Here is a 26,399-nt window from a genome sequence, read left to right as displayed (position 1 = left end):
ACAACTTGCTATTGCGATCGATTATTTTGTTAACTGAGAGTGCAGACTTTTATGCAGACAATCTAAAGGATCTAAACTCTTCCAACGATCTCCTTAAGCGCCAATGTAATGCCGCACCACTGAATTTCGGTGGTGGGTATCTACTTTAGTGTTTGCCATTGTGTGTGGTTTCCTCTTTTTAAAGAATACGTAGCTCTACCAGGACAGTTATTAGGATTACAAAGGACACGGTAAGTAGGTTAAGCGTAATGTTGGTCTGCTCGACGCATGCGATCATTTGTAATCGCATAATCAAACACAAGTCATGTACAGAAACCTTTCCTCTGACGCTGTAAAAATAGAAACGTTGAGATGCATCAGCTTTGCACATAAGAGGCAACGATTTCTCTGTAGGACCCCAGCTTCATCTTTTGGAAAGTATTTAGTAAATGAGGTAGGGGAATATAAAAAGAAAGAGAATGATTGAGGCTGGTACATGTTTCCCTGGAAAATGTGACTCTACCCCTGTTGAGTTTGTGTGACGGATTTCCTACACGGCGCTAGTTAAACCATGTGAAGCTAATTACATGGGTTGTGAACGTTTTTCAGTCTAAGACTGATTCTCATTTTGGGGAGATTGTTGGAAATCGGAGCTCTGATGGGTGAGAGTCTGGAGCATCCACTCCTGGGCTGGAGGCAAATTGGGCTGTGATCTGAGCAGACGTAGCACCCACGCTGCAGCGCTCTGAAAACCACATCCTACGTACCCCGGAGCAGGTGTCCAACCAAAGCCCTAGTCCCTTTGTGCTTCTATCTCCCACCCAGAAATGAATAATTCTGTTCTCAGCAGAGCAAATAGGGCCTCGAATAAAATCAATCATTAAGCATAAAATCAAGCATTAAGCACCTGCTTTTCAGATGAGCACTGTCAAGCCTGCATGCTGAATGAGGCGAGAGTGACAAGGAAAAATATTGACAGAACGTGGAATTACATAGGTAGCTTCTCAAGAATGTAAACACACACTGGTCAATTTTTGTGGACAATAATATTTGACATGATATGCCTTCAGCTTTTTTGGGTATTATGAGCTTCTTAAGAAAAGAGGAAGGTGAACGGGAAGTGGAAGAGGAAAGAAAAGGTGAAGGAGAAGGAGAAAGGGAAGGGGAAAGGAAAGGGAAGAGTGGTTTCTAGTTCCCCTTGTAAAGACTGACTAGGTGACCATGGGCAATCTAGGGAATCATTAGGCAAATAGAAGGAATCCTAAAATTCTTTTATGTTGGTTTGGGAACAAAAGGGCTGATTTAGGCCTTCTGTAAAGCAGGGAGCTAGAAGAACTGTGCTTTTCAGACCTCACGCAGACTCTCAGTTAACCTTGCTACTACACACGAACCTTCAAAACCAACCCTGCATGCCTGTTAAATCCACAGGGGATTTTCTTCATGTATTCACGCCTTTATCAACCCATCTTAAGGTCAGCCAGTGCTCCCCACCAGCAGCACTGTCGCTTCCAACACCAGGCGGACGGGAGAAGAGCAACAGGGACCCTCCTGGGGTCAGAGGAATGAGCTGGCAGCTGGGACTGGGACGCTTTCCTCCCCGCCGGCTCAGTGAAGCGAAAGCAATTCCCAGCGGCTCTCTGCGACCAGATTAGTATTTCTTAATCGTTAACCTATAAACGGTAAGCCCGGAGGGGGCTGTCAATCACAAACCCCGGGAAAGCGGTGCTAAAAGGAGGCGCGGGCAGAAGCCCGGCTCCGCCACGCCGGGGCCGCCCCGGCCGCCCCCTCCTGCCCCGCCGAGCCGCGGCGGCGGCTCCGCCCCTTCCCCCCGCCCCGGCAGGGAGCGCACAATGCGGCGCCGCCGCCGCGCGCCCCCCCGGGCCCCGCCGCCCCCCCCGGCGGGGCGCAGCCGTCACCCTGCAGCGCGCGGGGGGCACGGCAGTGACGTGAGGGCGCCTTCCCCGCGGGCGGAGGGGCCCAGCCGGCGCGGGGAGGGTCGTGCTGCAAAACTTTCCAGTTTTTTTCTTTTTTTAATTATTTTTGCGTTGCTTAAAAAAAAAAAAAGTCTATTTATCAGGTAAGAGAATTCCGATTTTTTTTTTTTTATTTGAGCAGAGTTAATTGTTCTTGTACATGCGCGCTTCACCGCTTAACTGAAGGCACTGGGCACAAGCGTAGGCGCCGGCGGGAGGCTGGAGCCGGGTCTGTGTGCGCGGCGGGGCGGGGGGCCGCGGGATGCTCGGCGTGCCCCCGGGGCAGCCCCGCTCCCGCCGCCCCGGCCGGGCTGGACGGGACAGAGCTGCGGTGATGGTAATGTCTGGCTGGAGCCCGGGAAGGTGCAACCGGTGGGGTTGTGCTGCCGGGCTTCCTCGCTCGCACGGCGCATGGAGGGGTCAGGGAAGGATAACCGCAGCTCGGAGACAGGTTTGGCAAATTCCGTCTCTCGGCTGAGCGCTGCTGCTGCTTCCTTTTCTCGCAGATGCCGTTTGCATGCCTTCTGCTCATCCCCCTCCCCATCCTCCGACCTGCGAAATTGATGTGGGTATCGTAATTGGGGGGCTGGAAAAAAAAACTGACTGACCTGTTTCCATAGCCCGGACTGGTTTTGGTTGTGTTTTGTTCTTAAAGATCTTTGGTGCTTTTCTTAAGGTGCTGGAAAGGTGGTGGGACACTGCATCTGCTAAGTGTTCATATCCCAAAATGCTGCCCTTACTCACTGTTCACTTGAAGTAAGACCGTTTCAACACAAATGAACTACTTCAGCAAACTGGATTTTAATTTTTACAAAATCAAGTGTTAGAAACAAAGAGAGGAGGAAAAATTGTTGTAGAAGACAAGGAATGGGTCCTCCTAAGTAAAGAAAACGTTTTCTTTCTTTCCGTATAATTTGGGAACTGTCATGTAGTTTTGAAGTAGCAAAAATATTAACTTGCTTTTGATATAATCTGATACAATCACTTCTCAAAAGTTAATTCAGCAGTGAAGAATATGCAGTTTTTTACACTTCAACTTTGTGTAGTAGGTAGCTGCAGAAACTTGTCTTTAGAGTCACTAGAACTGATAACGATTTTTTTTACCAGTTTTTATTTGTTTTCGGAGTTGAGCCTGTGATAAACTGAACGGCAACTCGGGAAGTTCTGTAGCAAGGTCATTCAAACGTCTGTCTGTGTCCTTTTCCTTTAAAGTTTAGTGGCTAGAAGGGAGAAAGTAACACAGATGTGCTGTATTTTTCTTGCCATGGGACCTGATCTCATTTACATCTTTCTTCCCTCAGTTGAGATGCGTATGAGGGAAGGACTGAAGCTGATAATTTGAAAGTGTTACCTAATTTTTAATTGCCCAACTTGAGTGGTAGGCCACTTCCAGTTTTGCTTCCTAGAGAGCCTGACCACCTTTTGGGTCTCTTTGATTTTAGCTGAATCAGAGAGGATCGGTGAAATTCAGCCTCTGGTTATCTCAGCCTGTCCCCAAACACAGAAGCACTCAGAAATAGTCCTGATGTGGAGGATTTCCCAGTGGCTGTAGAAATAATCTTCAAAATCAGCTGTTGTACATTAAACAGGAAAAAAAAAAAAAAGAGGAGGGAACTCACTTTATTAAGTTAAATCACCTCTTGCTGGTTTTCATTGTCCCGGGATTCCAGCGAGCAGCCTCTCACATCACTTAATGGGCAGCAGCTTTCTAGCTACCGCTAGGAAGTTGTCCAGTCCCTCTAACTCTGCATATGCAGTAGCAAACTCTTTAGGGTTGAAGTGGAAAGACAAGCCTGGAGAGGCATTTGCTTTCCCAGTGCCTCCTTGGGATTGCTGTGTGAGTGGCAGAAATGCTGTTGGCCCCTCGGGGAGGAAGCAGCCTTCATCAGCTGTCGGTCAGCTCATCCTGAGAGTGACTAAGTCCTTGTTAACTCCCTTCTCTTAGCCCCCACTTACTGGCTGTCCACAAAAGAGAACAGAAGTCGATCCCATTACCACAAACTTTTCAGAATTTGAATGGCAAGATAAGGTACTACAGGAGCAGTGCATCTGAGATGGCTAGAGCAGCCATGAGCAGCTCTGTGGACCTCTAGGCTGTGTACAAACTCAGTTAAAAGGTCCTCCAGAAACCTTACCCGCTTCCCTCCTTCCCATCCTCTTCCTTCTACCTGCTGTTCCTCCTGCTGCCTCTGTCTTGGTAGGCAGGGGGAACTAGCTCTCCACCTCTCTCCAGAATGCCCACCACATTACCCCTTCCTGCGGGTGCGTCATTAAACATTGGGAGACATCTTGGAAAGCTTGGCTTAGTCTGTTTGCAAAGCAGGGAGCTGAACCAGGCCAATGCAGCTGAAACGTGGTGCCAAAATGTTCACAGGTATGCAAATGGCAGGGGCAGCTCGTGTCTTCTCAGGTCACCCTCTGGCTTGCCCTGCCTTACCAGGGTTTCTTCCCATAGGTGAGTGCCCATTTCTACGCTAGAGATGGGAAAGGTCATATGAGCATTTGTGGTGGTTTCTCATCTTGATGGAAGTACCAACGGAAAGGGCAATGCAAACACTGGTTTAATTTTCAAGAAGTGTTTTGGGGGCTTCTCACTTTTGCATGCTCTGTTTAAAACATTCTGAAGTGAATGCTTTTTTGAGGGGAGAGGTGGGTTTTGGGAAATCACTGAGCATCTTTCCCCTGATAACTGAAACTTCTTTGTATTTTCATAAAATATTGTAAGCTATTTTGGAGAATGGCTTCTCATATCAGCTATCAGTGCTAAGCAGAGTTTTTATAGTTCCCAGTTTGCTACATTTATTGTATTTCAAATGTAGTCATGAGGTTTATGATCCTTTGGAAGTCAAGAAAATGCCTACTGACCACTATTTGTACTTTCTTTTGCAACCATAGACAAGAACTAATCCTTGATTTTAGTGAAGGTCTTGCTGATGCTACTGCTTTTATTATTTACAAATAAATAAATCCCATCTAAAATCCAGTAATGCCCATTGGAGCTCTCCTGGTATGAAACTATTGCAATGTCTTTCAAAAACACAAAAACATTATTTTCCAGCTGTAAATTATAATCCATGTTGAAATTTTGCTCTGGTCTGAGAAGCGATGCTGTGAAAATGGTACTGTGGGGTTCCTTCCTTTGCATCTCAGTTACCGAACTTGACATATGCAGAAATAAAACAGGAAAACCAATGTATGTGGTTAAGCAAAGTCTGTGGCTTTATTGATTCAATTAATTGATCAGCCTTACAGAGGATGTTAAACCACCCTGATGGCTAACCAGCAGACTCCAGCAACTTCAACCCCTCTGTGTTTCTCACTGGAAGAAGGAGATACAGCCATCCATGTCCTCTGTCACCTGTCCTTCAGGGCAGACTCAGGGACTTTCTTTCAGCAGACCAAAGCCCTACCTGTGTTGGACACCTCTTCCCAACTTACCCAATGTGCCATTTTCCAAACTGTGTCTACACTGTAAACCAGAACTGTGTCTTACAAATACATTGACACAATAACCGGAATTTCTGGCAGCTGCATATAGCTGATGGGGAAAAACTGCATGGTATTGGCCAGACTTGCTTTAAGGAAAAATTGCGATCCGAACCTGAAGGAGTGATTAGCTCCAGCCTGAGCAAGGCGGTCCGGAATGGTACGACAAAGCACAGGAATATAACCATAATAAAAGAAATGAAGGCCAAACACCAGGTCCTGCACTTGGGTCACAACAACCCCATGCAACATTACAGGCTTGGGGAGGAGTGGCTGGAGAGCTGCCCGGCGGAAAGGGACCTGGGGGTGCTGGTTGACAGCTGGCTGAATATGAGCTGGCAGTGTGCCCAGGTGGCCAAGAAGGCCAACAGCATCCTGGCCTGTATCAGAAATAGCGTGGCCAGCAAGAATAGTGAAGTGATCTTGCCCCTGTACTTGGCACTGGTGGGGCTGCACCTCGAATCCTGTGTTCAGTTTTGGGCCCCTCACTGGAAGAAGGACATTGAGGTGCTGGAGCATGTCCAGAGAAGGGCAACGAAGCTGGTGAGGGGTCTGGAGAACAAGTGTTACAAGGAGCGGCTGGGGGAACTGGGGTTGTTCAGCCTGGAGAAGAGGAGGCTTAGGGGAGACCTTATCGCTCTCTACAACTACCTGAAAGGGGGTTGTGGTGAGGTGAGTGTTGGTCTCTTCTCCCAAGTAACTAGTGATAGAATGAGAGGAAATGGCCTCAAGTTGCGCCAGGGGAGGTTTAGATTGGATATTAGGAAAAATTTCTCCACCGAAAGGGTTGTCAAGCATTGGACCAGGCTGCTGAGGTAAGTGGTTGAGTTACCATCCCAGGAGGTATTTAAAAGATGTGTAGATGTGGTGCTTAGGGACATGTTTTAGTGGTGGACTTGGCAGTGTTAGGTTAATGGTTTGACTTGATGACCTTAAAGATCTTTTCCAACCTAAATGATTCTATGATTCAGTGAAGCCCCATCTCTGGAGGGATAGGGTTTAGCAGCTATCAGCATCCCATTGTCCTTCTGATGATCAATCCAAAGCCTGGAGGAGGGAAGGGGAAGCGGAAAGACCTTGTGCAATAAAATGCTTCAGCACCAAAGGAAGGACAGGGAGGGCCTGGTTACTGCCCACCCACTCCCACCTTCCTCCTCGCTGGCTGCTTCCAGCACACCATTCATGAAGGAGGTTAAAACTAGCTGCTCTTCCTCCACTCTGGTGTCTGCTCACTCTGCAAGCTGAGATTGGTTGTTGAAAGTCTTCACGTTCCTAACTCCCCGGCATTGCTGCCCACAGACCTCCCTCCTGCTGCCCTGGCACTGCCCGGTGCGGCTGTGAACAGCTAAGGCTGCAGTCTGTGGAGGGACGCAGGAGACGCAGCTCCCCGACGCAGCGGGGACCACGCGAGGTTGCATCAGTAGCTTTTGTCGGCCAGTGTCCTGCCCCATGCTGAAGAGGGTCAGAGGCACCTTCCTTTGTGGTACAAAAACAGGGAACAGCATTGTCCTGGGTCTTTAACGGAGACAGTTAACACTTTGCATGTGTTCATACATAAGGGTTTGCTATTTTATTTGTCACATTTCCTGTAAAGAGGGAGCGTGATCATCCTGAACACTGGAGAGCTGTAGGGCACCCGTTCTTCAAATACTGTAGCGAGGACAGATAGCAAAGAGAGGGAGAGACTACCTGGACCCTCAGGGCAGCAGAAGACCATATATTCAGGGAATGACTAGGGCTGCATGTTTTGACATGATACGTGTGGCAACCTGTGGGGAAAAAAGGTGCTGGGCAGGCCTCGGCAGTGCTTTGCTCCACGGAGGAGCAGGAGGTACAGTACCCCTCTCCACAAGGAACGTGAACAGATCTGCCTGCTTCCCCACTGCGGTCTGGGTGCTGAGCCCCTGAGACTCCCACTGAGGAATGCAGGTTATCCAATTTTATCCGAGTATTTCTCCCCATCTCTAAAAAAAACCAAACCAAGACAGCAAATACAGGGACTGGGGGTACAAAACTGTTGGCTTGTCAGTGTTTTGGCTATATCTAGCCCAGTGTTTTATTATTAAAGCTAAGCTCTCCTCTCCTCTCTTCTTGACCCTGACTGCAGGTGCGTTCAACCTCTTGACAATCCAGAGTGCAGTTGCTTCTGGATAACACACTGAAGATACACGTGCTCTGAGTCTCTGAGGTGCTTTTAGTGTCGCATCGGAGGCCATGCAGGTCTGCATTACTTAGCAAACAGCAGCAGCAGCAGCCAGATGAGAAGCCTGATAATAAATCTGTTGTAAGGGTCAAGAGGAGGACAACATCAGCGCTGAAATTCCACTTTAACCACTGAGATATGAGAGTTGTATAAGGATGGGAAAGCAGAAGCAAGGTTAAACTCAGCTTTATTTTTGTGTTTAGCAGTAACACTGAAAAGGTGTAGATTTTGTTTATGACTTTGGCATCTGCACAGATCTGGATGCTGCTTTCCCACCCATCCCTCACAGAACCTGATTTTAGATGCGGTTTCCCAGAACATGGAAAAGGGAAGTATTGTCAAGTATCTTCTGTGAAAGTTCACTTGTCAAATCTTCGGCAGTCTGGCTTCACTGTGTAAAAGCTGAGGCAGTATAAAATGCTGCACGGTGCTTCCTACCTTGTCCAGAACAGACACGTTAGCAAATTCACCTCCACGTATTGGCACAGCTACCGTGCTTTATTTTTGCTTTTCCCAGAGGGGCCAGGCCAGCTACTCCCCACTGCTAACTCTTCTGCTAGGTACAGCAAGGCAGTGACAGTGCTAATGTGCTTTCTTCTCCTGGTGCTCAGTCTTATCCCCGGGATTTCTTTGTCTTAGTTTAACAGGTATTTAGGTTTTTTTCAGTGGCTTTTTTGGTAATTTTCGCCAGGTAGACTCTCAGGTAATCATGGAGCCAGTGAATTGTTTTGCATTCTGCTTAGCAGCCTGGCTGGTGTGTACCACCTGTAGCAACTGTTGGGTGAAAATCACACGTGCCTTTTATGAACAGCCTAGGAATTCAAAATCATAGGAAGTTTTCTGAGCATCTCTAGGTAGGCTTTCAAGCGGCAAGACTGTTAAAAAGAAAACAAAATGCTGTCTTCTGGGGTTTTTTTTTATTTGGGATTTAAATAGGGGTCACCTTAAAATTTTCCTGTGGGACAAGGGAGAATGTAAATGTTCTCCATTTTGATGACCTCATATTCTTGTACATAAGTTCATGACTTTGGGAGATGGGTCACTTAGAGCACCACCAGGTTAGGGCACACTGTTGTGTGGCGGCAAATAATATCTTGTGGAAGGATGCATACTATTTCTTTAAAAATGTAGCCTGTGGGAGAGTTCTTGGCAGAAACTTTCGCATGAAGCAGTGTGACAGAGCAGCCAGGGAGTATATTGCATGCTAATAAAGTTCCTTCTTCAGTGTGAAAAGTGCGTGCTTTGTGAGTGGCAGCGGGTCTTTTTCTACCTTTTGACATTCTAAGTTGACCCATAATGACATCCACCAGAACGCCTTTTCAGTCCTTTCCAAGGAGCTGCCAAAACTAAAGAAATTTTTTTGAGAATAATCTGTGACCTAGCAAGGTTGGCTGTAAGGTTTGTTTGTTTTTCTCTCTCCCGCTGGTTCCTACTATTCTCTTACTCCCACATCCTATCCGACTCTTGTTTCCAAATGCATTCTTCAGCCTTCTCCTTCCCTACCTACTGCATCCTGTGTTCTGCTTTCTTACTTCCTTCTCTTTTCTTATAGCTTTTCTTTCCAGTTCCTGTTTATTCTGGTCCCCGAGGAACGAGGAGTGAAACATTAACAGTTGCTGGAGGACCAAGTTAATACGACTGTTGTTATGAGTTTAGAGTTCAGGTGAGGGCTCCGGGAACATCGTGCCCCAGAGCTCTTTGCACCACTTCATTGCTGGGGCCACAGAAAGGAACGTATTTTTGTGCTTCACCCCCTACCACCTACAATCCAGCATTTAAGATAAAAATACTGATAGAAGTCATTCTTTGCTAAGGTATGGGTGTTCCAGTTACAGCAAGTTAGTTCACGGAGGGGAAGTCGCTCTGCTATTATCACTTCACTGTGTGTCTCAGTTACAAAGAAGTTGAAAAGCCTCAAACGTAGGGTAAGCAAGGCAAGTGGATTTGAGTCATCACATGTGTCTTGATACGGGATATGGGAGTTACAGTGGTTTGAAAAACATGTCATTGCACCGTAAATTCAGCGTGCAGATCCGTGTCTTCTTTTCTAAGTCGTACTGCTGCTTTTACAATAAGGCTGTTACTTTAATAGGGGATCTATCCCCGTGTTAGCTGTACCTCTTTGTCAGCTGAGGATCACCATCCTCATAAATCTGTGCTTACCACATGTTGCAGGAACTTCCCGTGCTGATGTCAATGCATCCTGAATATAAATCACAGATATAAAATACTTACATTGCTTACAGTTTCTCCGTTGAAATGTTGCGTGGGTAGGGCTGAAAAATGTAGGTCTTTATTATCTTTCTGAGGATACACCTCACTCATCTATTGCGAGCTGTTATATTGTCTGAAAATACAGTATTACAGACTGTATAAAGAAGAGCATTTTCCAGCCGAGGTTAGCTGTAGCCAAAGGTTTGACTAGTCTGACTCTTGCAGTCCACAAAATCTATTTTTGTAAATGGAAACGTGCCTGGAAGAACAAACCTTTTAACGTAATAGTCACTGCTGGCAAATTTAGCTTCCTGATAATTTCTTACGCCTGTGATGCCCAGATGATTATCAGTTGTGTGCTAACATAATCTTCTGTCCTGCTGGTTTATTTATAACCAGGATTGATCCATTTATGTATGGCTGCATATAGCAATTAGTTTTCATTTTTTATCTTAATTTACACATTTTTGTGTATGCAAGACATAAGGAGGAATCCACCTTGTAAAACTAGTTTGATATAAACGGATTGATGAGTAGATATAACTGTCATTTTGGGATATTATATACTTTTACCAACATCATCCTAACAGAGAAATAAATGTAAAGGAATTAAAACCTGATTTATTTGTTATCTATGAATGTATAAAATTTCACTGCTTTTCAGCTTTCTAGTTGATTTTATATAGTTTTCCTTTAACTTCGATAATTTAAAATATTTAGTTTGGAAATGTAGTAGGTAGTTATTTCTTGAAAGACATAGGTTATTAATGAAAAAAAAAGATAAAAGGTGATTTTAAAAATTGAGAAATACACCAATATACATATATGTATATATTTTTTATTTTAATGCATCTCTTCTAACTTGTTTCAGGTTGAAAAAACTTCTTGAGCAGGAGAAGATCTATCAAGCCCGGAAGGAGAAGGAACATACAAAGAGACTCAATAAACTGAGAGAAGAACTAGTCAAGCTCAAATCATTTGCACTCATGCTGGTGGATGAAAGACAAATGCATATTGAACAACTTGGTCAACAAAGCCAGAAAATACAGGACTTAAATCAAAAACTAAAGGAAGAAGAAGAAAAGCTTAAAATTATTAGTGCAAAAACAAAAGAAGATGGACAAAAACTGATGAAGTTAGAGGCAGAACTTGAACGCAAAACGTCATCATTTTCTCAAGAACATGAGGAGATGACTGCTAAACTGGCTAATCAAGAGTCACATAATAGACAGCTAAGGCTTAAGTTAGTGGGGTTGACTCGAAGAATAGAGGAGCTAGAAGAAACTAACAAAAATCTTCAAAAAGCTGAGGAGGAACTTCAAGAACTAAGAGATAAAATAGCAAAAGGGGAATGTGGGAACTCTAGCTTAATGGCAGAAGTAGAAAACCTCCGCAAACGTGTGCTTGAAATGGAGGGGAAAGATGAAGAGATCACAAAAACTGAATCCCAGTGTAAAGAGCTGAAAAATAAACTGCAAGAGGAAGAGCACCATAGCAAGGAATTGAAACTTGAAGTGGAAAAATTGCAGAAAAGAATGTCAGAACTAGAAAAGCTGGAAGAAGCTTTCAGTAAAAGTAAGTCTGAATGCACCCAGCTACACTTAAACCTGGAGAAAGAAAAGAATTTGACTAAGGATTTGATAAATGAGTTGGAAGTGGTGAAGACTCGTGTGAAAGACCTTGAGGCATCAGAAAGCAAGTTGGAAAAGGCTGAAATAAGCTTAAAAGATGATCTTACAAAGCTGAAGTCATTTACTGTAATGTTGGTTGATGAACGAAAAAATATGATGGAAAAAATAAAACAGGAAGAAAAAAAGGTTGAGGGTCTAAACAAGAATTTTAAAGTTGAACAAGGTAAAGTTATGGATGTGACAGAGAAACTGATAGAAGAAAGTAAGAAATTTTTGAAACTGAAATCTGAAATGGAGGAAAAAGTGTCTAGTTTGACAAAGGAAAGGGATGAGTTAATTGGCAAACTGAGAAGCGAAGAAGAAAAATCTTCTGAACTAAGCTGTAGAGTTGACCTGTTAAAGAAAAGAATTGATGGTATAGAGGAAGTTGAAAGAGAAATTACAAGAGGTAGAGCCAGGAAAGGACCAGAGCCTGGTGGTCATGAGGACAACAAGATTAAAGAACTTACTGTTGAAATTGAAAGACTGAAAAAACGTCTCAAACAATTGGAAGTGGTTGAAGGAGATCTGATGAAGACAGAGGATGAATATGATCAGCTAGAGCAGAAATTTAGGACTGAGCAGGATAAAGCTAACTTTCTTTCTCAACAGCTGGAGGAGATGAAGCTCCAGATTGCCAAAACCAAAGCAATAGAAAAAGGTGAAGCAGTGAGCCAAGAGGCAGAGCTGAGGCACAGGTTTCGTCTGGAAGAGGCCAAAAGCAGAGATTTAAAAGCAGAAGTTCAAGCTCTTAAGGAAAAAATCCATGAGCTGATGAACAAAGAAGACCAGCTTTCTCAGCTCCAAGTTGATTATTCGGTTCTGCAGCAAAGGTTTATGGAGGAAGAAAATAAAAACAAGAGCATGGGACAGGAAGTTTTGAACCTAACAAGAGAGCTGGAGCTTTCTAAGCGTTACAGCCGTGCTCTGAGGCCCAGCATAAATGGACGAAGAATGATCGATGTTCCTGTGACATCCACCGGCGTGCAAACAGATGCTGTAAGCAGTGAAGCAGCAGAAGAAGAAACTCCAGCAGTGTTTATAAGGAAATCTTTCCAGGAGGAGAATCACATCATGAGCAATCTGCGACAGGTAGGTCTGAAAAAACCCATGGAACGTTCTTCAGTGCTCGAGAGGTACCCTCCAGCAGCGAATGAACTTGCAATGAGGAAATCTTGGATACCATGGATGAGAAAGAGGGAATCTGGGGCTCAGACAACTCCTGATAAAGGAGCCCGAACCCATGGTAGTCCAGCACATCCTGGGGAGGTTGTCCTTTCACCAAAGCAGGGTCAACCTCTTCATATTCGGGTGACACCAGACCACGAGAACAGCACAGCTACTTTGGAGATAACCAGTCCAACCTCAGAGGAGTTTTTTTCAAGTACCACTGTCATTCCTACTTTGGGAAATCAGAAGCCACGAATAACCATCATTCCCTCTCCAAATGTTATGCCCCAAAAAGGGAAAGGCAGTGAAAGTCCTATGGGCCCAGATCGTTCTATGTCTCCAGTCACTATAACAACATTCTCCAGGGAAAAGTCCCCAGAGGGAGGGAGAGCACCCTTCGCCGACAGACCTGCATCGCCCATTCAGATTATGACAGTATCAACATCTGCAGCACCGGCAGAAATCTCTGTCTCTCCACAGTCACAAGATATGACCATGGGAAGGGCTGTCTTCAAAGTAACTCCAGAAAAACAAACCGTCCCGACTCCAATCCGCAAGTACAATGCCAACGCCAACATTATTACGACAGAAGACAACAAAATCCACATCCACTTAGGATCCCAGTTTAAACGCTCTCCCAGTGCTGCACCTGATGGTGCGAGTCCTGTCATAACAGTCAGACCAGTGAACATAGCTCCAGAGAAAGAAGTTGTGACTGGTACCGTCCTTCGATCGCCCCGGAACAACCTGTCCTCGCGACCTGCAGCAAGCAAGGTGACAAGTACTATCACTATAACGCCTGTTACAACGTCTTCCACGCGAGGAACACAATCGGTGGTAAGCAGCATAGTCTCATGATGTAGTCTTCATGCTGAGAAGGGAAACCATAGTCTGGGTTTGAGATACAGGAAAGAATGGGTGTTTTGAGGAGAAGCTCTTGACTTCCCTACGTCTATTCCAGATACAAACTATAAAATCAGAATTTGCCTGATTCGGTTATATTTGTACCAGTGTTGGATGCTGGTGTGCTTTTGGCATTATCTCCCAAAGGAGTAACTTTCAAAGGAAGTCCCTGCAAAGTTCCTTTAAAGTTATTTTCATAATGGCAATCCTGTAAAATTGCAAGTGAGAGACAGACAGGGGCAAAGAATGATGGAGATGACAGTAGGAAACTGTATTTTTATTTTTGGTGAGTGCAATTTCTGACTTCTGAAAATGCCCATATGATTTTTGGCTCAGCTAGAGTCTGATCATGCAGGCTGGTTTTTTTTGGTAGAATCCCGTTATAGTTACAATTCAATTAATATCTGCTGTAATACTGAACACCAAAGGAATAAATAGGCAGACATAGTATCATTGCTTACAGCTCCAAGCCCCTTTCAGCCAGTGAATAGTAAGGCTCTTTCAGTTCCTCTGAAATTCTCGACTTATAAATAAGTGCTGTATTACAATAGTGCTTCCTCTAACTTTTTTTTTTGCTTTCTCTCTTTGCCTCTGTGGTGGTTCCCTGGCTTCTTTTTTGTACTTAAATCAGCCTCTCACCTCTGTCTTTAAACATATCGGACAATATCCATTGATAGTCCTCCCCCTAGGTTATTATCAGACATGGTTTTGCATTGCTTTAGTTTGGATTGCCCTGGGAAAGAAGAATTTAACCAAAATATAAAACCAGCAGTACTGTATTACTCCAAAAGCTTGTTTAGCTAGACAGAGCCTGTAGCAGATGCTTAGGGGAAGATTATTTTAAGAGGGTAAACACAGAGCAATGTTTCCCTCAGCGTCTGTTCCCAGTTTTTGGCAATAGGTGGGTATTTCTTTCTGAACCAGGGCCTGTAGCCACATCTTTGTGTTTAATAGACCGTGGCGGACTTTTCTTCTATTTATTCTTCTAATTGCTTTTTGAACTCATTTAGACTGTTGTTTCCACAACATCAGGGGGCAGTGAATTCGGCCGTGGGCTCTGGGAAAAACGTTCTTTTGTTTGATACCTTTTATGCAATACCTTCATTGGTTACAGCCTCTTTCTTGTATCTTGACAAATACTGAATAGTCATCCCTTGTTCATTCGTCTGTGCCGCTCAGGAGTCTGCAGGCCCCTACAACATGCCTCTTTAGGCATCTCTTTCCAAGCTGAAATGTCAAAGTGTATTTAAGATACACTTCCACAATTTTGGAGAGATGCTGCCATTCCCATTTGAGCCCCCTGACTTAAGAAAACTTGCATTCGTCATACGGATCTATTTGGGATCGCACGTGTGTGCTCTCTCTCCCCCCACGTGTGTAATATACTATAAATACTTTACTGTACAGTGTTTTCCTACATACTAGAGGCAACTGTTCAATTTTTAAAGTCTTGAAATAATTCATTTACAAACTCCTTTGTCTCTCAGAAGCTTGGAAAAAATTTTTTAAGAGTTTCTCATTCTTTTTACTAGCTGTCTGTCTCTACTGTGATGATGCACTGAACCGTGGCAGACAAAACTTTTATGTTTTGTTTTCATCTGGCTAAAAAGTGGCTTCTTTCTTCACTTCATCCTCCCTGATTTGGAACGTACGGAAAATAGTTCAGCCAGAAGATTTACTTTATCTTATTCTTTCCTTTGTTTTTTAAGGTCCCTAGTCAGATGAACAGGGAACTTCTAACAAGCCCATATGTGCCTTTTCCTCCCTAACCCCCTGAAAAAAAAATAGAAGTTGTATATTCACCATCTGTTTTGCAAATGACTACTTTACAAACACATTTCAATACTCCTAGTCTGAAAAAACAAGTTGTAATCATTTACTCAGTAACCCTAGGAGAAACCAACGTTGATACAATTTTGAGTGTTTAAGTTCATAAAATCAAAGAAGGCAAACTGATACAGAACTGCTTTCTTAGCTCACTGGTTTTAATAAAGATATTAGCTCTCCTCATACAAGATGCTCTGTACAATGTACTAATGCAGTGCCAAACTACAAAGGGGAAAATAATCCTAAAGTTCCCAGCTCTCATCTGTTGCTGTAACAAATTTGCAGTTACTGTTTTCATATTTGAAAACATTTAACTGTTCTTCCAAACTGAATTTATGGGAGTTATGTTCAGTACTGCAGTTGAAGCTAATTTTAAGGTGCACACATGGCACTTTTAAAGGTTCGTAGAATCATACAATAGTTTGGGTTGGAAGGGACCTTCAAAGGCCATCTAGTCCAACCCGGCTGCAATGCTCAGGGACATCTTCAACTAGATCAGGTTGCTCAGAGCCTCATCCAACCTGACCTGGAATGTTTCCAGGGATGGGGCATCTACCACCTCTCTGGGCAACCTGTGCAAGGGTTTCATCACCCTCATTGTGAAAAATTTCTTCCTTAGATCAAGTCTAAATCTACCCTCCTTCAGTTTAAAACCATTACTCCTTGTCCTATCCTGACAGGCCCTGCTAAAAAGTCTGTCCCCGTCTTTCTTCTAAGCCCCCTTGAAGTACTGGAAGGCTGCAGATAAGGTCTCCCTGGAGCCTTCTCTTCTCCAGGCTGAAAAACCCCAACTCTCTCAGCCTGTTCAGCCTAAGCTATGGTGTCTCCCTGCATATGTGAGTCTAAAACCAGAGACTGTGATTTCATGATGGATCATCGCGATTTTTGAATCCCATGGATCAAGGGGTGTTATGGTTGTGTTGATTTACACCGACATACACTCTAGAGTAGCTAGAGATTTATATTGCCCTGATCCAGGTCCTATTGTGAGTCTGCAACAGCTTTGATTTCGATAAAATGAGACCCTGATACAAAGAAAGACACAGGCACCTGAAGGAGAATTTGGGAAGTTTTTGAGCACTTAACCAAAACCATCAACGAAAAATGCACCCGTCAGTGACTGTGTCTCCACTGGCCTCTGAACTTTCTGGACCCAAATGTTTTGGAGGCATTTTGTATTCTGCCTGCTGCACAAGCCCAGGGCTGGCCAGCTGAGCAGCTGCTGGCCTTGCCACACCACCACTGCCACCCAGCGTAGTCCAATCCCACAGGGGTTTCCACAGCCAGAGCTTTGCTGCATCCTGGATCCCAGTGCTGATGTGATGGAGACTGTGAGATCAGTTGGACTGAATTCAGCGTTTAACACAGAACCATCGCCACTTTGATTAAAAAAAGAACCAAACCCTAACCTGGTAACTGCCTTTTATATGATAGCCTATGGATTTAAGTAATTACCATAGAAGTGGAAAAAATGGGTTTTGGTCCTCTTTAGCTCGACTGGAGTCAAACCCACTCACAGGAAAATATCTGGACCACCTTAGCAGATAATTTTTTTATTACAGATGGTCTACAGCACAACCAAAAATTCAAGACTATGAGACCAGAGGATATGCAGACCAAAATGAGCCTGAAACCCTAGCCTGGTCATTAGTCTTGCCTTAGCACATTAGCCCAAGTCCCTGTTCCCAGAACAGTTCATATAGTTTACATTAAAAAACCCACAGAATAAAAACAAATATTCTTTGTGGGGAAAAAAAAATCCCAAACAACTGTGGTGCGTATATCTTGTTTTTTTTGATTTAGGCCTTACATTTGGCTGTGGGATTGCTGGTGAATTTGCATTTTCTTTGGCTACCAGGATGGGTGTCAGTCCTATTATCACTTCATTCCTGTGCTCTCCACCTCCTACCAGACTGACATCCAGCGCCGGCTGCTTACGCTGCCAGGGTGCACGGTGAATCCAGGGACACGCAAATCTGCAGGGAGCGGAGGGAATCCCGGCTGCAGCAGAGCCAGCGTAGTGGCACGGCACCAACCATGCCGAGTGTCCTATGACCGAGGCAGCAAGGCATGGCTGAAAGGCTGCTGGGTGCCAGAGCTGCACGTTAAAGCAGCTATAAGGCTACTTCCGTTTGGGCAGCATTTGCTTTGAGATCAGGACCTAAATTTAGCTCTTTGTAGGTGTGCCATATGTGCTCTAAGTGTCTGTTAGCATTGCTGGACAACCAGGGGTCAGCTCACTTGCCCGTATAGAGATGCATGGTGCCATCTGCACGCCCTATGGCGGCTGAGATGGGTGCGTGAGGCACCTGTACCTTTCTGCAGCGGAAACTGATGGGATCCATCAGATGGCACAAGATGTCTCAGTGCGGGCAACTGAGTCAGTCCCTAGTCATCAGTCCCTTGTCAGCACTGAGCCCTGTACGCTGGCTGGGTGGAGACTGGAGAGCGATTAGGCTGAGATGCTGCTAGCTTCAGCATGAGCTGAATTGCCCACCGGGTTCCACTGGCTGTATTGACTAGATCTCAAGTCCCACCTTTTCAGGATGCAATTGCCTAAACATACTTCTTTAGTGTCATTTTAAGTGCTGTCAAGTAGCTTACCTAACTTCCAGCTGCTTTATCAGAGGCTGCAGGTCTCCTTGGGTCCTCTGTCTTATCTCCCAGCCTTGTGCAGATAGTTTGAGGAGCCCAAGGCATCTCAAATTGCACTAGCTACCTGTCTCAACCACTGCACTGAACCGTTTCTGTCCAGGGCAAGCTAGTCCCTGATCTGATCGAGAACAAATGCTGAAAAAGCACCTTTGTTATGAAAGTATTCCAGAAGTAAAGGTGTGCATGAAAGCACTCTGTGTGTGTGTCAGTAAAATGCACTAAGCAGGATCCGTTATAAGCTACTAAAACATGCCAAATGTTCTGTACATTCAAATTGCTTTTCTTCCTTTGATGGGACTGTCCCACCTTACTGCAACCTCAGCGTCTGCAGCGAGCGCTGATTACCGACCTAACCAGCTTAGCGGCTGCACGTATTTATCTCACTCTCATATATCACAATATCACAGTAACGTATTTCCTAACCTCGCTCTGGCCCCTGTCCTGTTCCAGCACCACGTACTGCCCGTTCAGGGCCAGCCAGCATCACTCCGCGTCCCACGGGGCCGTGTCGGGTGCTCCATGCTGGCTGCCTAAGAGTTGGGTTTCTGGTTGGAGCCATGTTCCTGCATCAACCAGAAGACAGCAGCCTACAGACAAGCAGGGCTGGAGGGAATTGCATAGAGCTTGGTTCTTGGAAGACATGACCAAGAGACAAACAGTCGTGTGGGTTCTCTGCCACAGGCACTTACAGGCGCGTACCGGAGCGTGTCCCCTCCTTGCTTACCCCGTCACTCTCGCCAAAGGGGACTGCTTGCTGAAGAGCCACCTTTGTGCCATTTCACTCGGCAAACACAAAATGCTTTTGCAGCTGCGTGTGAAGCGGGCATTAGCTTCCATATGATAAACATGTTAGTATGCCGTAAGGAAGGCAACTAAGAAATTTAAAGCAAGTTAGAGTTCTTTTCAAAGTGCTTTTGAGTGATTTAGGCTTGAAATGAGTAACTTGAAAGCGCCCAAATCCTTAGTTAATAATTTACATGTGAATAAAGCTGAAGAAATGCCTGAGATTCCAGCTACTTCATTTGATTGCCTCATGTTTACACACTGTGGAGCTCTTTCAGGGAGTACAAGATGTTTGTCATTTGGGTTCCCTGGGATGTTGACATACTTTCCAAGGCTGATGGAATGCATTTGCATGTTTTGTCCTACAGAATTGTATGGGCCTAACTTGTTTTGACATCTACATGTGAGTTCCATATTAGCCTTTAGACTGCTATTGTAAATGTTGCTTTTAGTTATTGAAAATGGCTTCCTTCCTGCCAGGCAGACAGCATTCAAGTTTTCCAATTGTGTTTTTTTTTTGTGTGTACACATGGGGTTTTGAACTGTTCTTAGAAGATTAAGGAATGGTTTTCCTTTGAATACTCAGGATGCAGACAGAAGGCTGATGCTACTGGCTGGAAATCCTTCAAGAGAGAAAAATGCTCCTTCGTGGAACATTTTTTAAGAGCATTTTTAAGTAAATGTGCAAATACGCGTTGCAGTCAACACGATCCCCTAATCCAATCTATTTCAGCAGTTTAGTTTTATTTTGCTTGCATGTCATAAGTTGAAGAATTTAGTCAGTTAGCAGATGGGTCTAGCTAGGATTCCAGGCTCTTATGAAAAGTGTTCACTTTTGTGAGATCAAGGTCTTCCTCCATTATCTGAACAGAAAAAAGTCACGTATGAAATTCAGGTGAGACACTGAAGTTGTCACCGTTAACGTTTGTGTCCATATTGCACACTGCAGAACATAAAACACATTTTCCTTTCAGAATTGTCATGGTTGTAAGTATTTTCTTTAGGTCATGGTCAATAAGGGGTAGCTTCTAGTTTTGGCCTTGCAGAGTATGTGCAACATTATCTGGCCAATGGAGATAGAAAATACCAGTTGGTCCTTTTGAATCTTTTTGTCCTATCCAAATGCTCCTTGTGCATTTACACAGTTGTCTAAACATATGTACTGATTGCTGTTTTCAAAGCTATAGATAGCCAGCCTGGCCTCCAGCTAATGCTCCAGAAGGGCATAGATCCCTGGTAGGAGCTGTGCTGGGTCTGCCAGCCCTGTGCTTGGGTCCTCAACCACTTCGGACAATTTTTTAAAATTTTATTCTAAGTTCTCAAACTTGAGGGTATAAGTGTACTTGGTAGGCTGTTGTCCAGGGCAGCAGAGCTGGCAGAGATAGTAAAATGATCATGTCTGCACCGCCTTGAGGCGTCCCTGGAAATCTGGGCTGCCTGCTTCACCCTCACCAGAGTTCATCAAGTTGTGGCTGGGGCTTGGAGGGGCAGAGCCCTCTCCCATGTCCCTCCTCCCACAGCCACAAGAAAAGGAAATCCAAATTTTTGCCCTGTCTCTCACTCCCAGCCCCCTGCACTTCCCAGTGCAGAAATAAGTGTCCTCAGCCATGGCCTCAGCGTACTTTGGAAAGCAAAGTTCAATTTTAGCCATACTGCTGAGAAATCTTGCTCTGAAAAGATGTCCGTTACTCTGGGTTCAGCATTAGCCTCACGTGGCTATACTATTTGGAGGGCCTCTGCTACTCTCTGTGCAAGATGCTAATATTGTACCCCTCGGACAGCTAAGCCAGCGTTTCGGTAGCCTCTAAGGCCGTCCCGCACTGTGTTGTGCTGTGGAATCGGAGTTTTGCAGGGATTCCCATCCCTGTGACATCTTGATCCAAAACACTGGACCTCAGCTCTTTTTTTCAGTTTTTCAGCTCTGGGAAACTCGTTTGATCCCGACTACCTTTGGCCCTACGCTAGCAGTATGTGCTACGGCTAGGTTCCAAACGCAGACATTAATTTGCTAATAGGCATGACTGGGGACATTGTTGCTCGAGAGGTAAATGAAGAACCAATGAAAAGTATAACATGAGCATGTATGAGAAGAAAAAGTCCCCCGTTCACGTAATTTCTCTCTGTCTCTCTCTTTCGCAGACAGGACAGGATGGGTCATCCCCGAGACCTGCACCCACCCGCATTCCTGTGTCAAAAGGTATGAAAGCAGGAAAGCCAGTAGTGGCAGCCCCAGGAGCAGGAAATGTGACAAAATTCGAGCCTCGTGCCGAGACTCAGTCTATGAAAATAGAACTGAAGAAATCTTCAGCCAGCAGCTCTGCCTCCCTGGGCGGGGGTCAGGGCTGATGGCGGTGGCTCAGGGGGTATGTTCCGCAGGTTTTACTGCTACCGTGGAAGTCAGCCCCTGTCTGTGTAGTTGCTCACGTTTGCCTGTACTAATGGAGCCCTGCAGCTGTCACTTAACAACAAACTAATAGCGTGTGCACTGACTACTTAAGTAACAACATCCTTTTGTTTTCTTACTGAAGTGAAGAAAAAAAGAAAAGCCATGAAAAAGGCAGTTGTACGCCAGGAAGATTTTCAGCCTAGGAAGCAACAATGGGCCAACTGCACTAGGTTATTAATCTAGCCCAGGATTTCTTAATGATAGATTTAGTCACTTTTTAATAGATTGAAGGAAGTTTGGTTACTTCTACTACATTGTCTTCCACCGTAACGGATCACTTTCCACCTTTGCTACTGCATGGGGCACTTTCCTTGCTGCCTGTGATCACATTTTTTGAGATGCGATGTTGCCTAGGGAAGCAACGCCAGGAGACAGCGCACTTGAGGTCCTGTTTTAATGGAACCTAGTACCTCGGGTGCGGGAGGGAGGGGAAGAGAGAAAGGACGGCCACCGTGCCACCAGCCTTCTCTCCGGGAGTCGCCCGTCCAAATCAGCGTTCTCGGTGCTGAGCTGCTTTCTCAAGGCGGTTACAAAATTCAAGGTGGTGGGGAGGTTGCACACTGTTAGACAGCAGTGGTAGTAAGCAGCAGCTTGTTTATTACAAAGGGGGTTAAGGCTTGTAGACGATAGTTACAAGGGTAGCCGGGTCCCTGACTTACACACACACTGGGTTACTGCCGGCTCAGGGGTCAGATGAAGGCAAGTGAGCCAAAAAGTGTTTAGTCTTTAGAAAAGGCTTGAGAAACATCAATCTGGCTAAAATCAATACAGTCCATTTGTGCCTGCTCCCAAGACCACTAAAGGCTATGTAGCAAGTCACTCCATTGATTTCACTAGGTTTTCAGTTTTCCTGGTTGGATGAACTATATTTAAACCTTAGTTGCCAAGCATCCTTATGTCTTAGAGGCGAAGTCAGCACAGACTGCTGCAGGCAGAAATTGCTATCTAAAGGCACAGCTCAGGTTCAGACAGTGGAAGAGATAGGGTTTGGCATGGAAGTTACTCTCAATTCTCAGTTGTTTGAAATATTTTGTCTTAAATACAGACAGTCTCACAATACCATGGCGATTCATCATTTTTCCTTCCCTCTTTGTGATTTCCTCATTTATGTTTGCATTTTTAAGCATGTTTTAAGGAATTGTTCAAGCATGGAAATGGTGTGGATGCCAATGATTGTTATGATTGTTTTTTAATAACAGTAAAGTTATTAAAGGGCATTTCCATTAAGTGATCAATTTCCACAGAAGAAGGTCACAACCAAAAGAAACGGAGCCGAGCAGACTGATAACTGATGGTTTTAAAGTTCCTGTAGTACCTCAACTACCACAGTAAGCTGTAAAGGACCCAGTGGTTAGGAATAGCTTTCAGAAGGCAAGGCAAGAAGACCACCAATAAATAATAAATAAAATTTACAGAAAAGAAAATGCACCAGTGGGTGAAATATTAAATGGCTTTCTCTCTGGGAGAAGAGATTTGATGGAAGATTCTGCCAGAGGAGGTCAGCAAAATTATATTCAGTCCAAGCAATGTTTAGTCTTCAGTTTGGACTTTGCATTGCTCTCCAACTTAAGATCCAGATATGGCCACTAACCCAGCGTAAAGCTGGCATTTTATTATTCACATGAAGGGCATTTTGTCTGTGGTATAAAAGCTGCTGCCACACCAGAAGAGAAGTAGGTTTCAATTTTTACAGGTGTAGCACCTGCAATACCTGTTAATTTTTTAAGGTTCTGGTTCTTAGGACATCTGAAAATCAGATTCATATTAGTAGCATTTTTCATACCACTCAATTCCCAGTATTTCAGATAAAACTTGGAAACTGGGATTAGCAAGCAATGTGAGTTACTATGCCAGAAATACATCAGATCCTCCAACTAATTGGTATCACTTAAAAGCCTCAATTTGTCAATAAATTGTTGCTGAGATCTTACTGTTCTTATTGTAACATAGGCTTTTTAGCAGATGTTTGAAGAAAACACACTATTAAGAGCTTTTTGCTGGATATTGACTGTAAACACTGGCACTGAAGCAAGTCTTAAGGTCAAAACAGTCGTTTAAATAATATTGCAAACATGAGCCCCAGGCTAATGTGGCTTGATACAGTGATGAACTACAGCTGCATTAAGCCTCCTTTTCAGATCCTTGTTTCAAAGAAACTTAGTTCCTTAGTTAACTGTTCCTATACCCAAGGCAATATTCTGTGTGTGCTGTGGTTGAAAAATTTGTTTGTTTTGCTCAAGATCTAAGAAACTAATTCACATGAAGAAACAAGACAGCCTTACAGTACCTGAAGTCCAGGACACACAGATTAGCACGACTGAACCTGAACTGTGGGCACAAGCTCGAGATTACTCTTGTAGAGTCAGTAGGATTTCATGAGGCAGGCTCCACAGATCAGACCCAGTTCCTGTTTTTTTTCCAGGGGCAGCACAACAGAAAGGAACTTTTACTCCATAGCAGAAGCCCAAAGAATCAGGCGTGGAATCAGGCAACTGGTTTAACTGTTAACTAAACATAGGTATTTAGCTATACTCATCATTTTTAACAACTGTTTTAATTGACCTGAGATTCTTATTTCTTAAAGGTGGAAGGGTAAGATGAAGAAAAAAGAAAGCCTATCGTTCATAAGCCTTAAAAGTTGATGCGTAACTGTCTGTATTAGATAGGAATTTCCTCTGAATCTGAAGATGGTAGTGTTGAGTGACGACAGTAAGATTCTCCATTCAATAGGTCAGCTCCAGAAGGCGGTTTAGACAACCAAGTCTAAAGACAGTGCCTTGGCCTCAGAGGCATCCTGAAGATTTTCCTGAAGTTCTTCCACTGCACTTGTCTAGTCAGTTTTTCAGTTATGACTTAACTAGCACTGCAGCCTCTGAACCTAATGGAGATCCATAATCTAGGTATTCTTGTATTTCCTCAAAGGGCTTTAAGTCAAGCCACAATTTCATGGTCACTAAAAGTCAGGATGTAACCCCACACTGGGGTTAAAAACCATAGTCCTGTCTTTGTCACCTCCAGCCAGGAAAGTACTCACTTTCATGTGGTTGTCCCTCGAGCTGGCACAAGTGTTTGAACTTAACTGGGGAATGGATCTGAACTAAAAGGAATCTGGCAAAAAGCATTAAGGCTAGCTTCAACATAGCTTAGTTCCAGGCTGTCGGGCCAGAAGAAGAAAGAAGGAAGGTGTAGAAAACCAGTGGCTCTTTTAAAGTGACTGTGGAATCGTGAATGCCTCCTAGTAGATCTAATACCACACAAATGCAGGGGTAGTGCTGCTTATTTTAAAAAGCTTTTGATTGAAACCTTTCTTCCAAGGTAGGACATGGGTCCTCCTTTCTCTTGCCAGTATCTGAGGAAACTCAAACCCACATCAGCTCCAGCTAGGTTCACCTATGGCACTGACAGACAATTGAGAGGGAAGAAGGTGGCATTCTCATTCCCTCCTGTAAAGGCTGTGCTGTTATGCATGGAGGGCTTCAGTATTCACTGAGCAGAAACAAGGGAGTGGTTGAGTGGTCAGGATATTGAACTAGGAGGAGGGAGTCCCCCTGCATTCTGGTCCCTCTTCCAAAGGCTGCCTTTGAGCCTTGCCTTTTGTGAAAAGAAGGCTTTAAGATGAAGTGTCTGTGTTCATCCATCCCTCCATCTGTCCTTTGTTGATGAATAACATAGAACACATCAACCAATTTCAACCAAATCCAACAAAGCAATAGGGGTCTCCAGAATACGAAGTTCTTCCAGTTTAATGAAAAGGGTGACAGAGGAGAGGAGCAAGACCTTAGCAGTGCCCCACTGCGTGGAAGAATGTAGCATGAGCTCACCTTCACTACAACATCAAAGAATGAACACCAGAGTGTGATGTCAGAAATACCACAAGGACAAGCTTTGTTCAGACCTCAGATTTTACTAGGCACCAAAGAATCAAACTTTGAGGCACCAATCCATAGGAAAGTATTAGGACCTTTATTTACAGGGCTTCTTGTGTATTCTACATTACTGGATTACAATGCAGATGCCAAGCCTTCCTCTGCCCAGGCGATCATCTAGAATGATGCATATTTGTGCTTTCTCTCTCTTACCTTTTTCTCTGTATTGATTTTTTTTTTTTTTTTAATGAACTGGAACAGTTGCAGTAGCAAAATGCACTCAACTCAACAGTAATAATGATAGATAAAGACCTGAGCTGACTGAGAGCCGATCTTTGTATTTTTGGTAGGATTCAACATCAGCTGGAGAGGTGCCCTGTTCTGGCTGACTCTGTCAGCCATGATAACTCAAGCAGTCATGATAACTCAAGCCCAGCAGTGGGAACTCATGGACTGGGACAGCAGTAAGATGGAGAGGTGGAAGAGCAAGGAAAGGGCCAACCCATTCATGAGCAGCACACATGGATTGAGGAAGTGCACCCTCAGTTCTCTGGATGATCTCTGTGATTTTAAATCTAGTTTCTAATAAGTTTTCCACTGTGTTCTCTAGATTAGATCCCATCACCTGAATTACTGTTACATATGAGTATTGCTAATGTAGTCATTAGCAGAGCAATACACTTGAGTAAGTGTGACTGAAAATGAGGGAGCACAGAACTTCAGCCCTAATGCCTGGGGGATTCTCTCGGATCGGTAAACACGCTAAGTAAATAATAGAAGAAAACCAGAGATTTTGATTTATTTTGCCCACCGTTTTTTCCTTTTGTGACACCCATTAGTGTGATTTTTAAAAAAAACAAGTAACAGTTTGTGATTTTTCTGAATATGCCCATAGAGTGTGCGTGTTACCATATTTAAACCTCAAACCACTTACAGCCCATAGTAATTAGCATCATGTGAGTAATCTCTAAAGTCACATTAATATGTTGATTCATGCCAATTGGATGCCAAGTCATATGTTAGTGCCTGAAATACGCTACACATGTTCTAACACATGCCCAATATTTACATGAATTTTCAGTGATTCTGATCAGAAGTGGAAGAGCGTGTCTTTAAATAGAGCAAGCTATTGTCCTGCTGGGTTTCAGGTGCTGGGCATAAATTGCAACAGTGAGGCCAATTTTCAGACCAATTATATGTTCCCATCACACATCAGTGGCTGAT

At 44.2% G+C, this 26,399-nt stretch overlaps 1 protein-coding gene across 1 annotated transcript in view; it reads left to right on the top strand.

Moving 5' to 3' along the window:
• The window catches only part of LOC309403925 (filamin-A-interacting protein 1), a gene marked incomplete at both ends in the record, with an annotated part of 72,286 nt that extends 51,077 nt beyond the window's left edge, over positions 1-21,209 (top strand). Inside the window, 2 exons of the mRNA XM_081998224.1 lie at positions 10,727-13,532; positions 21,003-21,209. Of these exons, the coding sequence (XP_081854350.1) occupies positions 10,727-13,532; positions 21,003-21,209 (3,013 nt within the window). The remainder of the gene's footprint in view (positions 1-10,726; positions 13,533-21,002) is intronic.
• Between the last annotated feature and the right edge of the window lie 5,190 nt (positions 21,210-26,399).

This window comes from Phaethon aethereus (assembly GCF_964289735.1).
Source record: "Phaethon aethereus genome assembly, chromosome: 3".
NCBI classification, from domain to species: domain Eukaryota; kingdom Metazoa; phylum Chordata; class Aves; order Phaethontiformes; family Phaethontidae; genus Phaethon; species Phaethon aethereus.
Note: the sequence above shows the minus strand (reverse complement) of the source record. Positions and strands in the feature narration are given on the sequence as shown.